At 36.0% G+C, this 15,923-nt stretch overlaps 1 protein-coding gene across 1 annotated transcript in view; it reads left to right on the top strand.

Annotated features, from left to right (window-relative positions):
- Positions 1-15,923, top strand: part of LOC150081843 (serine/threonine-protein kinase Tao-like) — a 187,552-nt gene that overhangs the window by 90,147 nt on the left and 81,482 nt on the right. Inside the window, exon 5 of the mRNA XM_090380340.1 lies at positions 11,755-11,800. Coding sequence (XP_090236466.1) covers positions 11,755-11,800 — 46 coding nt within the window. The remainder of the gene's footprint in view (positions 1-11,754; positions 11,801-15,923) is intronic.

Raw genomic sequence — 15,923 nt, 5'->3', positions numbered from 1 at the left:
CACAAAATTAAAAGAAAGTGCATCCAGTTGACATATACGATCAATGCAATGTTCAGTCAGTTTGGTGTGACATAAGCACTGGGAAAGTAAAAATGAGGGTAGGAGTTTGTTATAGGCATAATGACTATGATGAGTACAATGAAAAACTGTACAGAAAATAGTGGGCAAGTAAATCAGTGTCTTATAATGGGGGATTTTAACTTCCCAGATATAGACTAGTACTTGTGGGTTGGTGACCTGCACACTAGCAAGTCTTTTGTGGATTTCTTGGATGAGTGTTTTCTTCAGCAGCATGTTAGAGAGGCAACAAGAGGAAGTAACACTCTTGATCTGATTATCAGCATTGATTATCCATGCATTCAGAATTTACAGATAAAGGAACCTCTAGGGATCAGTGATCTAAGTGTACTGATGTGGGATTTACTTAAAGATGTAACTACCTTCAGGGGTAAAGGGAAGGGTTTTTGCTTTTGTAAAGGTGACTACAGTGGTCTCAGAGATTTTTTTTTTAAGTTCTATACTGTGGGGCCAACTGATGATGTTACCGACAGAAAATTCTAAATGGTAAGCATTCAAGGAAGTAATTTTGGAAGCTACTAGGCTTTTTGTTTCAACTAAGAAATACTGTTCTATGTTTAGACCCAAATGGATGTCAGATGAACCAATGACACTCGTGACAGAGAAGAAAAATGCATGGGATGTACATAAATTGTCAGGTGACACAGAAGCCTATGGCAGATACAAGCTATTGTCTAATCAAGTCACAAAGGAGGTTAGGCAGATTATGAGAAATCTTTGGCAAAGGATGCAAAGAAAAACAGCAAAGACTTCTTTACTTGTATAAACTCTAAAAGGAATGGGAGAAATCAGATTGTCCCACTTTATATCAATGGTTTGACTGTAGATCATCATTCTCAGATAGCTGCCAAACTAAATGAGTATTTTGCATCTACATTCACACATGAGGAGTTATTTAAGGAGGAGAGGGCCAGATTTTTATCAAACTCTAACAGTGAGTTAAATAACTTTGTATTAACTGAGAGCAAAGTGGAGGAGAAATAGTTGAAGTTAAGAGAGGCACCTGTGGTAGATAGGATCTGTTCAGTTATATTAAAGGAAGTTGCAAAGGAAGTAAGCAAACCCTTAGCCATAATTATGAGAGCATCCTTGGACTCAGGAAGTCCCCCACGGACTGGAGATGTGCAAATGTATCTCTAATTCACAAACTGCATTCAGAGGGTGACACAAGTAATTGTAAACCTATTAGTTTGACTTCTTTTCCGGGTAAAATAACGGAGTCTGGTTAAAGAAGCATTGCAGGATCATTTAGACAAGACAGCAGTAATAATTCAGACACAGCATGGGTTTGTTAAGGTGGGATGTAGTACTGATGTGGGCTTTACTTAAAGATGTAACTACCATCAGGGGTAAAAGGAAGGGTTTTTGCTTTCATAAAGGTGACTACAGTGGTCACATTTACAAAGTCTTGTGTGACCAATTTGATTGGATACTGTGAGTGATCACTTAGGAACTGGATGCAAAAAATAATTTTGATAATCATATACTTGGATTTCAGGAAAGCTTTGATACTTTTGCACATGAAAGACTGCTGTACAAATTGTAGCAGTATGGCATTAATGGCAAATTGCTGCAATGGATAAAGGGATGGTTGAATGGGAGAATGCACAAAGTGGTAACCAATGGACACTGCTCTTCGTGGACAAATGTTATTAGTGAAGTTCCCCAGGGTTTGGTGTTGGGCCCATTGTTGTTTTGTATATTTATCAATGATATTGATGATGGTATATCAGGTTTAATGTCCAAGTTTGCAGATGATACAAAGGTTGGCAAGGTTCTTAACAGTAAAGAGAGTATGCTACTGCAACAGGATCTAGAAAAGTTAGGCAGATGGGCTGACAACTGGCAACTGAAGTTTAACATTGCAAGATGCAAAGTACTGCATATGGGTAGCAGTAACCCAAGAGAAATGTACCAACTGTGTGGTACTACCCTCAGGGAGGTGGAGAATGAAGAAGACATGGGGGTAATTGCATAGTGAGATATGAAGTTTTCTGAGCAGTGCAGACATGCTGTCAGAGTAGGTCATGGGGTCTTGTCAATGATATACAGGAATTTTGTTAGCAGGGATAAGGAGGTGATTATCCCCTTGTATAAGGTAATGGTCAGGCCACACCTTGAGTACTGCATATATCTGGAAGCCTCATTTAGGAAGGATGTAAAGTTGCTAGAACATGTACAGAAAAGGTTAACAAGACTGGTGAGGGGAACAAAGGGGTGCTCTTACGTAGAAATGCTTAAGTTCTGCAAATTGCAGCTTCAGGAGACTAGGCACCTGCAAGGTGATCTGATTGAGGTTTATAAGGCCTTGAATGGATTGAGCAAGCTCAATGCTAATGAAATTCTTCCTCTCACTTAGAGAGGAAGAATCCTGAGGGGGGAGGGGCATAGATTCAAACTGAGGAAAGACAGTTGTAGAATAGATGTGCAGAAATTTGCCTTTAGCCAGAGGAGAGTTAATTGCTGGAACAAACTTCCATCTGTTGTGGAAGTTGATAGCATAAATAAATTCAAGAAAAACTAATGAAACATTTGGAAATAATGTTTCAGTGAAATGGGGGAATTTTTTTTTTTTTTTTTTGGCCTATGCTGTATAAGCTTTCTTTCTTGCATCATATGCCTCTACTAATGTTAAACCTCTCTCAGGCTTCTAGATTCCAGTCAAAAGAGTACAGTAAGGTTATTATTGACCCACGTCTAACAGAGTCTCTCCACTCACTTTTTCATGGACGTTCTATATCTGCATGCCTTTTATATAGATACTTCCATGGGCACTGTTCTTCTGAATTGACTTCTATAATTCCACTCTCTGTTCTAACGCAGTCCAAAGCAATGTACTGCAACCAGTCAGAATCCTTTTACTGTCCAAATTCAAACTCTCAGAACCATCTTTTCTTTCTCATTTATTCATTTAGTTTCAGTTTTCTGGAACAACCTGTATTGATATGTATTTCCTGAAAATTTCAATTTACAGAGATTCAAGTCATTTGTCAACATGTATCTTCTTTGATCTGAATCTTTAAGCCATGCACATTACTAAGTACCTCTTGGTTCTAATACCTCTCATGCTTGGGGGGGGGTCCTATGGGGGAAAACACGTGTTTTTGTAGTGCAGTGAGCTTATTTTTTGTGCCCCCCCCCCCACTAATTTTGGATAATGTAGTCAAAATAATGCTTATTGCTATTTTAAAGAAAGTTATCAAGTGTATTCAGGTAGCAATCAATTTACACCTGGGTTAGTTTCCTTGGGAGGACAAGTGCAAATGACACCATTTATATCATGGTGTAAATGGGACATCACAGGGTTAGGTTTTGAGCACCAAAAATTAATTTGGTGCCCAGAACCTAATCCTGTAATTTTATAATTAAATTTTAATAAAAAAATTTTTTTCATTCAAATCATTTACTCAAAGTGTTAGCAGTTGCTCCATTTTTTAAAAGCTTATTTCTGCTGTAACTAACTTGGGTAGCACTTTGTATCAATTGTTTTATTTTATCAGCATTCTTCATAATTGTAGTAATAGTCAATGGAGGCATATTAGCATTAGTAGAGGCATTTGATGCAAGAAAGCAAGCTTATGCAGCATCAGCCAAAAAAATTAAAGTAAAATAAATAAAAAATAACCACTTCCACTTCACCTCTCTGTTCGTTCGAAATACCTGTCCAGCCGAGCCTTAACTTATTTAGGCTATCAACTTCCACGACAAGGGATGGAAGTCTGTTCCACTTACCAACCCCCCCGCTGGCTAAAGGTAAATTTCCGCACATCTATCCTACATCTGTCTTTCCTCAATTTGAATTTATGCCTCTCAGGTGATTATTCTGAGCAAGAGGAAGAATCCCCAGCATTGAGCATGCTCAAACTATTCAAGGCTTTGTACACCTCTATCAGATCACCTCGCCGGTGCCTAGTCTCCAGACACTGTAATTCGCAAAACTTAAGCCTTTCTTCGTAAGAGCACCCCTTTGTTCCATTCACTAATCTTGTTGCCCTTCTCTGTACTCGTTCCAGCAGCTCTACATCCTTCTTGAAATGAGATCTCCAGGCCTGTATACAGTACTCTAGGTGTGGCCTGACCATTGCCTTATACAAGGGAATAATCACCTCCTTATCCCTGCTAGAAAAATTCCTGTATATCATTGACAATACACCATGAGCTACTCTTGCAGCCCGTCTCCACTGCTCAGAGAACTTCATATCTGCCTGCACAACCACCCCCAGGTCCCTTTCATTCTCTACCACTGTCAGTGTAGTACCACAGAGTTGATACGTTGCTCTGGGGTTGCTGTTTCCCATATGTAGTACTTTACATTTGTCAATGTTAAACTTCATTTGCCACCTCTCAGCCCATCTGCTCAACCTTTCCAGATCCTGTTGCAGCAGCATAGTGTCAGTAGTGTCCTTGACAAACCTACCAACCTTCGTATCATCTGCAAACTTGGACATTAAGCTTGATATACCATCATCAATATCACATATAAATACAGAAAACAATAATGGACCCAATACTGAACACTGAGAGACTCCACTAATAACATTAGTCCACGATGAGCAGTGTCCATTGATTACCACTCTCTCTGTCTTCTCCCCCTCAACCACCCCTTTATCCATAGCAGCAATTTGCCTCCAATGTTACACTGCTCCAATTTGTGCAGCAGTCTTCCATGTGCAACAGTATCAAAAGCCTTTCTAAGATCCAAGTATATAATATCAAAGCTATTCCCTGCATCCAGTTCTTTTGTGACTGCATCATAGTATCCAATCAAATTGGTCAGGCAAGACTTCCCCTTAACAAAACCATGCTGTGTCCGAGCTATAACTGAAGTCTTGTCTAAATGATCCTGCAGTGCTTCTTTAACCAGTGCCTCCATTAATTTTCCTGGAACAGAAGTTAATCTCACAGGTCTATAATTACTTGTGTCAGCCTTTGATCCTCCTTTGTGAATTGGGGTCACATTTGCACATTTCCAGTCTATGGGTACCTCCCCTGAGTCCAAGGAAGCTCTCATAATTATGGCTAAGGGTTTGCTTACTTCCTTTGCTGCCTCCTTTAATAGATCCCATCCACCCCGGGTGCCTTTCTTGTGTTTATCTTCAACAGTTTCTCCTCCACTTTACTCTCAGTTATCACAAGATTCTCTAGCTTACTGCCAGAGTTGAATACACCTCTGGCATTCCCCTCGCTGAATAACTCCTCATGTGTGAATGTCTATGCAAAATATTCATTTAGTTTGTTAGCTACCTGAGCAGGATCATCAACAGTTGACCCATCGATATCAAGTGGACCAATCTGATTCATCCCCTTCCTTCTAGAGTTTACATAAGTAAAGAACTCTTTGCTGTTTTTCTTTGCATCCTTTGCCAAGGATTTCTCATAATCTGCCTTTGCCTGCCCAACCTCCTTTGTAACTTGGTTACAGAACAACTTGTATCTATCATAGGCTTCTGTGTCACGTGGTAATTTGTATGTATCCCATGCATTTTTCTTCTCTGCCACCATATGCCTCATTAGTTCATCTGACATCCATTTTGGCCTAAACCTTGAACAATATTTCTTAGTTGGTATGTAAAGCCTAGTAGCTTCCAAGATAGGTTCTTTGAATGCTTCCCATTTTGAATTTGCTGTTGGTATCATCATCAGTTGATCCCACTGTATAGAATTTAAATACTGTCTCAGTCCACCGTAGTTGCCTTTACAAAAGCAATACCCCTTCCCTTTACCCCTAATGGTAGTTACCTCTTTGAGTAAATCCCACTTCAGAACACAGTGATCACTGCCACCTAGTGGTTCATTTATCTGCAGATTCTTAATGCATGAAGAATCACTACTGATAATCAAATCAAAAGTATTACTCCCTCTAGTTGCCTCCCGAACATGCTGATGTAGAAAACAATCATCCAATAAACCCACAAAAGCCTTGCTAGTGTGTGAGTGACCAGCCCCCAAATTCCAGTCAATATCTGGGAAATTAAAATCCCCCATAATAAGACTCTCTGATTTTACTGGCCCACTCTGTTTCTCTGTACAGTTTCTTATTATACTCGTCAGAGCCATTAGGCCTATAGCACACTCCTACTCTCAATTTTGATCTCCCAATGCTTATGTCACACCAAACTGACTCGACACTGCACTGACCAGCGATGTCGACTGGCTTCACTTCCTTGGATTTTATGTGTTTCTTAACTAATTGCATAACCCTTCCTGTCCTGTCTATCCTTTCTGTAGACATTGTACTCCCCAAATTCCAGTTCTGCATTCCTTATATCTGTGTGACACCACGTCTCTGAAATCCCAACAATATCTGCCTTTGATGTTTTGAGCAATACCTCAAATTCATCAAATTTATTTACTAAACTCCTATCATTGGTGTTCACGCAAGTATACATGCACCTGCTCTTCCTCTTAGCCACCCTAACACAACCCATGTGTTTACTTGTACCCGAATGATTCCCAGCAGTCTCTGAAATATCCTGCATCTTATTTTCCAGGCTGCTGCTCATTCCAATAGAAGCAGTGCAAGAATCACTTTCTCCTCTGCCAGTGGCTACTGTTAATCTATTAGTCCTTGTATCCCCCCAATCTAGCAGTTTTCCGACCCTCCTAACACTGCCTCGATAGCATCAGCAAACATTCTTGCACCCTTTCTATTTAAGTGTATCCCATCCCTGTAGAAGCAGTCTCTCCTGTTAACAAGTACAGACCAGGCTGAAAAAAATTCTACCCCTTGAGCCCTGCACAATCTTTCCAGGGCCGAGTTGATCGACAGGGCTCTCATCATATACCCCCTCCTATCGTGTCTGGGCAGAATTGCAGACACTTTCAAATTCAACCCTATATTCATAGCCCTAACACACAGCTTTCACAACCTTCCATCCTTCAAATAACCTCCATCTTATTTTCCAATGTGATAGATCTATGTGCCTTCTTCACGCTTTCATTTGCACTAGGATTCATTGAACTTCTTTTACCAGACATGGCATCTCTTTATTCTATTAAAAATTTATAACGCAATTGGCAAAAAGTATATGGCTATCACTATTATTAATTTGTATTTAATTTCTTAATAGCACAATTAATAAAAAATGTTAGCGTAATAAATTTCGAACACATTTAAATGGCATAAACAATAACCAACCGAATACTTCCCTGCATGGACCTTTACCATCGGCATCTGCGAGAGTGGTTAATATGAGGGCAGGAAGCTTCCTCGTCTCTGACTGGCTATGATGTGCACATGCTAATCACTGATTGGCTCAGATTGTTCTTGATCACATGAACAGTGCATGATATATAGTATAGTACGATGGCAATAAATTTTGTTTGATTTTAAACTTTCAATTTATAAAAAAAAATGCAAAAATAAATAAATAAAAATAAAAATGGCCTTGTGGTTAGTGACTGGCACTATTGCGAATTGGTGCAAATCGGACCGGCACAAAACAAGGGCTACCTGTATTTTTTTTTTTTTTTTTTTTTTTTTATTTATAAAACTTCAAAATTTCAGAAGAAACCCAATTATGTGGCAGTCAGAGGGCAGACATTTCTTCTTTGCTGTGTAGAGAGAGAGGGTGGATTAAAGTCGAAATGATTAGAAGTTTGGTTAAAGAATTCAATAGAGTAATTTTTGATTACCATTTTGGTCGGCTAATAAGACGCTGCAACGGGGAAGACACTCTAATTTTGGAACTGTAAATTTAAGAAAAAAAACTTTTGTAAAAAAATTTATTGTTAATACAATGGAAATTTAAAATTCAATAAAATGAAAATCCTAAAGCCAATAAAGAAAGGTATAGCATTATTACTCTTATTATTTTAGTATTGTTCAACTTCAAATTATATCATTACTGACTTGATCATCATCATCATCTTCTTCACTAGTATTACTGTCAATCTCATACTTATACATTTTTTAAAGGACTTGACCACAATTTCAGTCTTAACATCATGCCATGACTTCAGCAACCACTCACACACTTGTGCTATTGTTGGACGTTTCATCCTTCCTGTAGGCATCATATCATGGTTCCTCTCTATCATCCCTTTATTTCATTGCTCTTGGCAATCACATGGTAAGGTTCTGGAGAGGATTTACAGATTAAGAAAGGAAGTTCTGTTCCCCCAACAGCATAGTCTGATGATGGGTATCAATAAGATACCCGAAACATCACCTTAATGTATAGTAATTTGGGTGAACAGCCTAATAAATTATGATATTAATTTCATGTGGTATAAGAATGGTATTACTATAATAATAACCTTAATGGAAAGCAACCACATAGTGGCCATCTCTAACAATATAAGTAAGGAACTTACGATGTTATTTGCTGATGAAAATGTATATCTTTTGGGATTTATTACATAGTGACATATGGTGCATGAAATTTGCTTGTCTTGTGGACATATTTGTACATTTTAATAAGGCTAATATCATTGTGCAAGGGAAAAATTAAAATGTATTACCTCTAGCAATAAACTTTCTGCTCTATTAGAAAAAAAAAATTCACATCTGGATAGACGGTGTTAGCAATAGTTGACTAGAAATGTTTCCGCTTACATCCAATTTAAATAGACCAGAAATATTTCCACTGATATCAAACCATTTAAATATGCTGAAAAGTAACTTAGGGCACTATTTTCCAGATTCAGATGTTGAAAAGTATGATTAGTTTAGAGATGCATTTACTGGAAACACAAGAGTCACAGAATTCAATAACCGGGAGGAATAATAACTTGTTGAAATGTGTAATAATAGATCCTTAATCATGAAGCACAAATAAGTTCCACAACATGAATTTTGAGTTTCAAGTTTCCAAAGAATTCCCAAATTTAGGATGAAAAGCACTTGCCACCTTGCTGCAGTATTCTACGTCGTATATATGTGAACTTGTTTTTTTGCTTTGGTGTGTGTGTGTGTGTGTGTGTGTGTGTGTGTGTGTGTGTGTGTAGAAAGAAAGAGATAAACTTATTTCTGCTGATAAGGAACTGAGAATTTCTTTCCACGTTTTGTCCAAAAATGAGAAAAATTTGTAAAAAGTGTCAAGCTTAAATATCCCATTAGAAAAGAGAAGATTTGTGAGGGTTTATATTTTTATGTTAACAAATTGTTCATATTTACTTTTTATTTTGTTTTGGAAATATATTACATAGCTTTTGTAATTACCTAATGAATTTGACATACTATCATTATGACAGACAATAGCGTACATCCAGGTATACTGGACTTGGTGTTTTATAGCCTTAGCTGCTCGTGCACCAAAAAAAATGAAACCAAACCAAACACCCAGGTATTTTAATGATACTTAACCTATCATAGATATTCCATTTGTCATGTTAAACAATATTATAATATGCTCTACACCTACTGCAATATTTTGGATTAAAATTTCCATTTCTAAATGTTCACAAGTGATGAAATTTTATTTATATTTAAAAAATGTTGGTTGATTGCTAGTGAATTATGTATCAGAATATTTGTTTATGTATCATCGAAATACCTAAAGTAAGCTGTTGAAACTAAAAAAACATTACTAACTAGTAGAATAAATAATGATAAAATCTTGATCTAGCTTCATGTGATAATGAAAAATTGTGATTACTTGTTGATGGGAAATAAAGGTTATAGATGCTCTGAATATCTACTTAGATTTTCAAACTTTTCAGATGTTTTTGTAAAAATTCTCCTCATGCCACTCTAAATACTTAAAAAATGTGTCCTATATGAATGAGACTTGTGAAATGTGTCTGAAGTTGTATAGGCACAAAAAAATAAAGTCAGTAAACATGCCCACATGTAGAAAATGTGAAAATAATTCTCACATTTTCTACACCAATCCTTCCATCAACAGTTAAAGCTGGATAATTTAGCTGTCATGTGTCCATATATTCCAAACCTTATCAGGTGCTTCAAGTGCCAAAAAGTTAGTTATGACCAAATAGTGTGCAGAGAGAACTCAGTGTACTGCATCTGTGGGACCAAATAATGCACTGCATGGTATCAATCTTTAGATTGTCAAATCTAAGATGAAACATAAAGCAATCTGCCAAGAAGCAAGGAAACAAATTTTACAAAATGAGTCAAAATATACATGTGCAGCTATAAACGTCAATCAAGAGAAATGCAAATGGAAGTGATTGTCTATATCTCAGAGCACATTTCTTTCTGATTGTGGTCACTGTCCTGTTGATCCCCCCCTCACCACCACTACCACCAGTCTCTTAAAGAAATCCCTAGTCATGCCAGTAACTCCCTTGTTGTTATGCATCTTCTAGTTGTCACAATCACTGATGACTGTTCCACTTCTACAGACATGGAGATTGACCTTACTGATACCTCACTGAAACCATATCAGATATACACATGGAATCACTCTCTCAAATATAGGCTGCAGTGAAAGTTAAGCTTTACTTCCTTTCATTATTTTGCTGATACTAAATGAAAAATATATGAACAAAGGAAGCATAGTTAACAATTCTTAACCATTCTGAAGAATGCCTGCATGCTGTACCAGTTTCACTGTTGAAAATTACAATGACTGTAAATTGAAAAGTTTTGAAGAATTAGGACCACTTCTTGGCCCACCAGATAAAATGCAAAATCTCTATAAGAACAATAGCTTAATCAAATACAAAAATAAGAGCAAAGAGTGAAAATATGAAATGGGTTTTAATGTAATAGAAAAGCTTATTGATATAATTTTTGCTCCATTTTTCCTTGAAGTAGGCTATAATTTTTAATTATTTAGAAAGTTAAACACCATTATACTACATTAAAGGAATTGTTGCAGTTTGCAACAATGAAGTGCCAGCTGCTGCTTTTGTTCAAGTTGAAAACTATTAAATAAATAATTAAAAATACAGAATAGATAAGCAGGGCCTACATTCAGTGGAAAGGTCTCCTGCTTAAAAAATTGTGACTGCTCCTGGAAGCAAACAAGAAAATCCTCAACAGTACCTATCACAATGGGTGAATCCTGAGACTTGCTTAAGAAGCAAAACAGGAAATTTTGGGGGAAATCACAGCAATTACTTCAAAGGAGGCATTGGCCCTATGGAAATTCTGTCATGGCTTGCCAACAGAAAAAGAACAATAGATGCACCTAACACTTTCTTTATGGTTTACTTTACTTAAAATGTCTAAGTTAACTAATCTTTAATGGATCTTAAATATTCTTTTAGTGGCATGGTGTGCAGGTATCAGAATTGGAAGTTGGTGAAATAATGAGCACTTAAACCCGCGTGGAGTGTGATCTGCATTTAAATTCCTGTACCACAAAACATCAGAGAATAATCTGTAATTCTTTAAAAAAATTAAAGGCAGACCACACAACACAGGTTTAAGTTCTCATTATTATTTTACTAATCTATAATGGTTTGATTCTAAAAGAAAGAATTAAACTAATTGAATTAAAAGTTATTGTAATTTGTAGTAACATATAGTTCATATTTTAGTGAACTATTATTGTTTATTTTTGAAAAATAAAATGACTCTTCTGCCATGAAATTCTGCATGTTAAACATTTTATATAGAATGCATATTATTCTTTTTAGTGATTACAAGTAGATAAATGTATTATCAGAATTAAAATGTTTCACTGAATATTGTCCTGTAAAAGTTAAAATCTGTAATTATTTGTGAAATTATCCATACTAATTTGTTCACTATTTTTATAACAGCTAATTATGGAATACTGTTTAGGATCTGCATCAGATATTATAGAAGGTAAGTAAAATTTTTTGGATTATACTCCTTTCAGTATCATTGTGTAATTTATGTATATTCTTATAGGGTTATTGAATTATTTACTTTGGTATCTGTATTGTATTTCAGTATATCTTTTAGCTGAAAAAATTCAAGTGCTTTACATTATATAGAGAACCTTATTTATATACAGGGAAACCTTTGAATGGCCATCTGTTAAATATCACCTTTATATAAGAAGCAAGCTAAATCCCTATCATGAACAACCATTGATGTTAAATTCCTCTGTATTGAACCAGTTTTTTATTTTGAGCATATTTAAATTTGTTTTTCTAAAGCTTAACCATTTTGAAACCAATAGGTGATAAGAAATGCAACATTATTGGAGTTCTAAAGAACAATATTTTAAAATTGCTGTAACAAATGTATGCTTATCATCCAGATTTTCACAGAGAAACTAATTTACAATACAGTATTATAAACCAGCAACAAAGAATGGTTCAGCTACACCATACAAGTAACATCAATGAGAATGATATCCAATGGTCAACTTGACTTGTAGGAAGCAGTTTCTAAGAGTTTCTTTTTAAATGAGTACACTAACTTCATTATACTTCCTGCTTTTTTTTTTTTTTACAGTCTACTATTGTTGTGCTGTTAAAGAAGCTATAGTTTAATGATTTAACTGTAAAATAAAAAAAAGTAAAATAATTGAATTCAAGGTTAAACTAATTTGTATAAAAGAAAAATCTTATAAAAGTTATGGTAAAATATTTTTTCAACTAGCAATTTTTATTGGAGATCCAATTGATATTTTAAATAACGCTCTTATTTTATGTTGTATTAAAAAATAAGAGCTTTGTTATGTTTTCTTTTATATAAAATTTCAGAGTAAGAGTTGCAGAAATTGTGCCTGTACTCTGTATTGATGCCTACAGCATATTAGCATTAGCAGTGGCAAATGATGCAAGAAAGCAAGCTTATACAACATCAGCCAAAAAAAAAAAACACACCACAACACTTCCCATTTCACTATTCATTTCCTCCATAATAGTTAAGTCTAGTTCTTCCTTGAATTTATTTAAGCTATCAATATTTGTAAAATAATAAGAGAAGTTTACCTCAATATACCTCATTACCAGAGCTGTAATGCTCAATATTGAGCATTACATCTTTGGTTCATACTATTTAAGCTATCAATGGCTAGCTTAAATAAATTCAAGGAAGAACTAGAAAAGCTTATGTTATGAAAAGCAGCATGCTAAAATTTCCCATAATAAGTAGCGGAGAAGGGCTGCATGTATGCGTGGGCCAAGCTGATACACAGGGTTAAACTTCCAAGTGATAGACATTTTATTTCTTCATGCAAGATGAAATTAACTGGCTTTGACACATTTGTTCAAGATGTAAGAAGTACAGCCAAAAGGTTCCCTCCCATGAAGGGGGGGGGGATTACTTAACAGGTCTTTTGGCCCACCACTACAGTCAGCACATATGGTGAGTGAAAATAATGTTTGCTTGCTACCTTTAAATTCATCCATTGCCAACTTCCCAAAGTAGCTGATTTTTACAGTCCATTGATAAACCTTTGATACACTTCCCCATCCCCCCCCTATATTTAAGAGAGTATCCAATTTGCCATAATATTTGGAATATTGATTAGCAATTCATTTAATACCCATCAAAGAAGAAATGGTTGAAGAGGAAAAAGTCTGGAACTCACGGTTAAAAGTGAATACTTAGTTTTGCGCTGGGCTGTAAATTCGAGAAACCTCAAATTTTTATTAAAGATTTATTCCTTATACATAAACTAACCTCAACATAAGTAAAGAACAAATAAAATTGTGTACTAAGTTTATAAACAAAAACAAGCTGATCATTTTCTTGTGTTAATCAAAATTACTAATACTTTTAACCTCTTCATGAGTAAGTTTCTGAATGTGTGGGATTGGGCCGGAGGGGATCTTCCTGATTGTGGTAGGCTTTTGTGTGCTGAGTTTCTTCATGAAACTTGGAAAATTTGTGAAAATGAAGACATTCCTGCATAAATGTCTTTAAATATTCTCCTCTTATTTTGATTTGATTGCATTAGAGTGAAATTACTATCATGATTCAAGTTAGAAGATAGCATTAGATTTAGTAATAGTTAGTTTAGTGAAAGGTATAAGTGAGTTTTCTAGATGTGTGGGATGGTGAGTTCTGATAATGGTAGACTGTGTGGATTGAGTTTTTTCATGGAATTTTGAAAATTAGTTAAAATTAAAACTTCTGCATAGATGCTTTTGAATATTCTGTTCTCTGTTCTTATTTTGACTTAATTTCCCAACATTAGAGTGAAATTGCTATCAGGATTCAAATTAGAAGTTGAAAATAGAATTAAGAAGAAAATTGCAAAAAAACTTACATTTACTTTTTTTTTTTTTTAATGAAATCATGTTCTCTATATTTATTTATGTGTCACTTGATTCAGTTTCATCAGTTCTGTATCTGAATTCTGTCTTAGTCATACTGTACTGCATGTACAATATATAGTTATAATTAAATATACAGACCTATTAGTTTACCTTATGTGCCGGGGAAAATAATGGAATCACTGGTTAAAGCAGCATTGCAAGATCATCTAGACAAGACTGCAGTAATAGTTAAGACACACCATAGGTTTGTTAAAGGGAGGTCTTGTCTGACCAATTTGATTGGATACTATGATGTGGTCACAAAGGAACTGAATGGCAAAAATAATTTTGATATCATATACTTGGATTTCAGAAAAGCTTTTGATACTGTTGCACATGGAAGACTGATGTCCAAATTGGAGAGGTATGGCATTAAGGGTAAGTTGCTACAATGGATAAAGGAATGGTTGAGTGGGAGACGACAGAGAGTGGTAATCAATGGACACTGCTCTTCATGGACAAATGTTGTTAGTGGAGTTCCCCAGGGTTCTGTGTTGGGCCCATTATTGTTTTGTATATTTATCAATGATATTGATGAAGATATATAAGTTTTTTAATGTCCAAGTTTGCAGATGATACAAAGGTTGGCTGGGTTGTTAACGACAGTAAAGACAGTATGCTACTCCAACTGGATCTAGATAAGTTGGGAAAATGGGCTGAGAAGTGGCAACTGAAGCTTAACATTGACAAATGCAAAGTACTGCGTATGGGTAGCGATAACCGAAGAGAAATGTACCAACTGTGTGGTACTACACTCAGGGAATTGGAAAGTGAAAAAGACCCGGGGGTAATTGTGCAGTCAATTACAGATCTGGAGGCTTCATTTTAGGAAGGATGTAGAGTTGCTAGAACAAGTACAAAGAAGGGCAACAGGATTGGTGAGGGGAACAAAGGAGTGCTCTTACCAAGAAAGGCTGAAGTTCTGCAAATTGCAGCACCTGGAGAGTAGGCACCTGTGAGGTGTCTGATTGAAGTGTATAAGGCCTTGAGTGGGTTGAGCAAGCTGAATGCTGATGAGATTCTTCCTCTTGCTCAGACTAAGAACCTGAGGGGGCACAGTTTCAAATTGAGGAAAGATAGTTTTAAAGTAGATGTGCAGAAATTTGCCTTTAGCCAGTGAGTAGTTGATTGGTGGAACAGGCTTCCATCTTTTGTTGTGGAAGCTAATAGCCTAAATAAGTTTAAGGCATTTGGAATGAATGGAGGGATCAAATGGGAGCGTCTTTTTTTTTTTTTTTTTTTTTTTGCTGATGCTGCATAAGCTTGCTTTCTTGCATCATATGCATCTGCTAATGCTAATATAAATTTGAGTAGTGTGTCATTAGGGCAGAAGTTACTACTATGGATAAAGGGATGGTTAACTGGTAGGAAACAAGGGTGATTTATTTTAAATGGTCACTGATCTTCATGGACTAAATTTGGGGCCTCCTTTACAGTATTTAATGTTTATTGATGAAGTAGATATTTTGAGTACAGTAAACCCCCGCTATTCGCGGTATCTGTATTCGGGGTTTCGCGTATTCGCGATCGCCGATTTAATATAAAATGAAACCAAAAAAAAAAAAAAAAAATTTGAATTTTAAAGCGCCGTGAATATTTTCCGCCATAAAAAACATGGTCGTGGCTAAAATTATCTTTCCCGGTCAAAACAGCGCTCAGTGGGTGGGGGGAGAGGGGTGACTAAATCGCAA

The sequence above is a fragment of the Mastigoproctus giganteus genome, chromosome 8, assembly GCF_048544385.1.
Source record: "Mastigoproctus giganteus isolate SK-2022 chromosome 8, ASM4854438v1, whole genome shotgun sequence".
Taxonomy (NCBI): Eukaryota; Metazoa; Arthropoda; class Arachnida; order Uropygi; family Thelyphonidae; genus Mastigoproctus; species Mastigoproctus giganteus.
Note: the sequence above shows the minus strand (reverse complement) of the source record. Positions and strands in the feature narration are given on the sequence as shown.